Source organism: Lasiodiplodia theobromae (genome assembly GCF_012971845.1).
Source record: "Lasiodiplodia theobromae strain AM2As chromosome Unknown scaffold_16, whole genome shotgun sequence".
NCBI lineage: Eukaryota > Fungi > Ascomycota > Dothideomycetes > Botryosphaeriales > Botryosphaeriaceae > Lasiodiplodia > Lasiodiplodia theobromae.
Genome location: NW_023336366.1, coordinates 536,343 through 539,508, shown reverse-complemented (window position 1 = coordinate 539,508; position 3,166 = coordinate 536,343). Strand labels below are relative to the sequence as shown.

Here is a 3,166-nt window from a genome sequence, read left to right as displayed (position 1 = left end):
ATGGTGTACGACTCGACCATTAGCTTTACGCTCGACACGATATGTCCATGGTAAGTTCTCCCTGGTGCCCGAGGCGCAGCCACGGTTTGAACGGGCCCACAGGACGTATCTCGCGCGCCGCCGGCTTCAGCGCGCTCTCGAGCAAGTGCGCGCCTCTCAATCAGATAGCGGCACCGCGTTTACTATCAAGTACTTGCCATACCAACTGTATCCCGAAGCCACCAAGGAAGGCGAGGATAAGTACGAGTGGTACAGGAAGTCGCGATATGGCGACAGCGAGGAGAAGATGAAGATGTACACGACGCTCATGAGCGCATATGGCGCCGATGCGGGCATCAACTTCAAGTATGTGCTCTTTCTGGTCGGACCCGGACATAGCTGACGCGAACACGATGGGTGCAGATTCGGCGGCACGGTGGCGAATACGCTGAACGCGCATCGCGTAATCCAACATTTCCAGGAGAAGAAGGGTCCAGAAGTGGCCGACAAAATTGTGGAATGTAAGCAGCAGCTCGGCTCGGCCCTCAACCCGAGTTTCTTCGCATTAATAACCCCATCCCGGCATTCCACGGCAACCCACGGCTTGGAGCTAACGGCGGGCCGGCCTGCTAACTTTTCTTAGCATTGTATAGCCAGTACTTCGAGAACGAGAAGCATCCGAGCGCAGCCGACACGCTGCTCCGAGCGACTGCCGATGCAGGCATTCCCGAATCCGAGGCGAAGCCCGTAATCGATGACGAATCCGAAGGCTTGATGGACGTCAAAATGCTGATCCGGGAGCAAAAAGGAAACGGCATTGATGCTGTTCCGCACGTCGTCATCGAGGGGCGCAGACGCGACGTGACGCTCGAGGGCGCACGCGAGGTGGACGAATATGTCAAGGCGCTGCAGCGCGTTATCAAGGAGAACGCATGATGCGTCGATCAATCAATGTCCATTTTCGCGCGGAATCGGTAAGGCGGCTGGTGGCGCGAAGGAGCAGCCAACAGCCAGCAGCCGCGTTCGTGCTCGCGTTGAGCGAAGAATGCGAGTTTAGAGTTCAACCATCGGCAGACACTAAGCGGTTCCCCACGTCTGGCTGAGGAACGCCTCTTTTTCGCGCCGCATCCCGAGCCCCACCGACTGCCAGGAATATATGTGCCAAGCGTGCGCCATCTTCTCTTGTTTGCTGATCCGCCCTCTCCCGCCGCCGAATATTTGAGTTCAGCCATGTATGATATTTACTGCACATAATCTTTGCTTGTCACCATCGTCAGCTTCACCTCTTCCTTCGCTTCTCCACTTCCTCACCTTCACTTCTATCCTGCGCTCCAACTGAGCCGTGACTCTTCATCGTCGTCAACTCAAGACCACGACAGATTCACATCACCATATCTTTTGCATTGGAAAAGCTACAATCAATCCTGACCAATCAGGTCTCCCCCCTCACTTGGTACACCCCAACCATGGAGTACGTACTGTCATGTTCCCCGCTCCATACTCCCAACCAAACCAGATGTGCGACCGCTCCTTCATTATACCTCATCCCGAAACCCTAACCCGGCTCCCCAAGGCCTGATCCCCGTCTGACCATCACGTGCCTGCTAACCAACCACTGCAGCGCATTACCACCAGCTCTCTCCTCATCATGCCCGACATCATACCTTTATACCGAAGAAACCGTAGCGACAATAACATCAACATTACAATCAATACCCTCGACATTTCAAGTCTCCTTGGCCCTTAATAACAACACCTACCTCGCCGCCACCAACTTCTCCTCTAACAGCACCACGCCATTATTATCACAACCGACAACAATACCGACAACAAACCCATGGCAACAATGGTCCTCGTCCTTACCTACGTCTCTCCTCTTCAACACCAACATCCTCACCCTCCTCCTTCTACCCCTGGTCATCCGCGAGATTCCGACCATCATGACGACAACGCTGGATCCACTACTCGACTACGTCTTCGATCCGTGGAGTTGGGGTTACTTTCCTGTCTGGTGCGCCGAGGTGTGGCGGTTGCTGAGGGATGAGAGGCAGGCGTTCGTGTCAGGGTTACACGCTGGTGTTGGGGAGGTAGAAAGAGTTTGGAGGGAGAAGGGCGTGGTGGAGGTGGTGGAGTTGAGGATGGGGGGAATGTGACTTGTCCAGCTGCGAGGATGCGATCGAGGACGAAAAGCCCTGCATTTTTTCTGGCGTCAAACTAAAAGTCATTTGGGAGGGATTGAGATTTTTCCAAAGCCGGCGTTCAAAAGCGGAAGGATGGTTTGGTTTGCAATACTCAGGAACCCGTCGTTCTATCTACCGGTAAATACCGGTCATATCCGAATTACTACTGAAATGCGCGCATTTCGATTCAGACCTGTACGTTTTCCGTCGGATACGCGGGACCTCGGATATATCCTCCCAGAACCCGATAGGCAAACATTGGAATGCTCGTACCACGAACCTGATTTGAGGTACATAATGTTAACCGTCATTACCGGACTCACGTGCTTCTACCCACTACTGGCGTAGTACTATCTGCTTGACAGACGCGGCGGAGCGTGGAACACCAAACTTGCGATACCCGAGCACGGTGCAAATCATACGTTACTAAGTAAGCTCCCGTCCGTCGTACATTGTGCTTCCGGGATTGAGCTACTTTTCTTAAAAAAGCAAACGGGGCCTGTACTACCCACATGTGAGAACAGAAAGCAAGTATCTAGTATATGAGGGCCAGAAAACTCCAGTGAACATAATCTTCAAGCTTGCAACTCCTTTGAAACTCTCTCTTGGATTTGCATACACTTTCTGAAGCGCCCAGCCATGCATTTGATCCCCCTCCTCCTCACCGCTCTCATTCATTCCACCTTGGGCGGGATAATCCCCGTGCAGACCGCACTGTGCCTGCGCCGCCAAGGTCCTTGCAGCAACGAATATCCCGACAAGTAAGCAAGCTAGGGCGCTCTGCAAGTAGACTTCAGACTAACCAGCTTAATCATAGCCCCAAACTTTTTCTCGACCGCTACGAATTAAACGCCATGGCCCACAACCGCAAGGTCGAATCCTTCTGTATGAGGCTTGAAAAGTGGGGAAAGCTCCAGAGAAGACCAAAAACTGAAAGGGTTGAGTTCTGGCGCTGCTACGATTACCTTTCTATCCCGGAGATCTATCCCGAAGACGAGGAGCCATAA

The 3,166-nt window shown here is 53.1% G+C and overlaps 2 protein-coding genes across 2 annotated transcripts; both read left to right on the top strand.

Annotated features, from left to right (window-relative positions):
- Positions 1-915, top strand: LTHEOB_5819 (Thioredoxin-like protein; the record flags this gene model as incomplete). Its single annotated transcript, XM_035515006.1, has 4 exons — positions 1-50; positions 103-345; positions 403-500; positions 623-915. 4 exons carry the CDS (start codon positions 1-3, stop codon positions 913-915), a joined length of 684 nt encoding a protein of 227 aa, XP_035373511.1.
- A 1,883-nt stretch (positions 916-2,798) lies between these two features.
- On the top strand, positions 2,799-3,166 carry LTHEOB_5818 (Dihydrodipicolinate synthase; the record flags this gene model as incomplete). The annotated part of the gene is made up of 2 exons (XM_035515005.1): positions 2,799-2,920; positions 2,977-3,166. 2 exons carry the CDS (start codon positions 2,799-2,801, stop codon positions 3,164-3,166), a joined length of 312 nt encoding a protein of 103 aa, XP_035373510.1.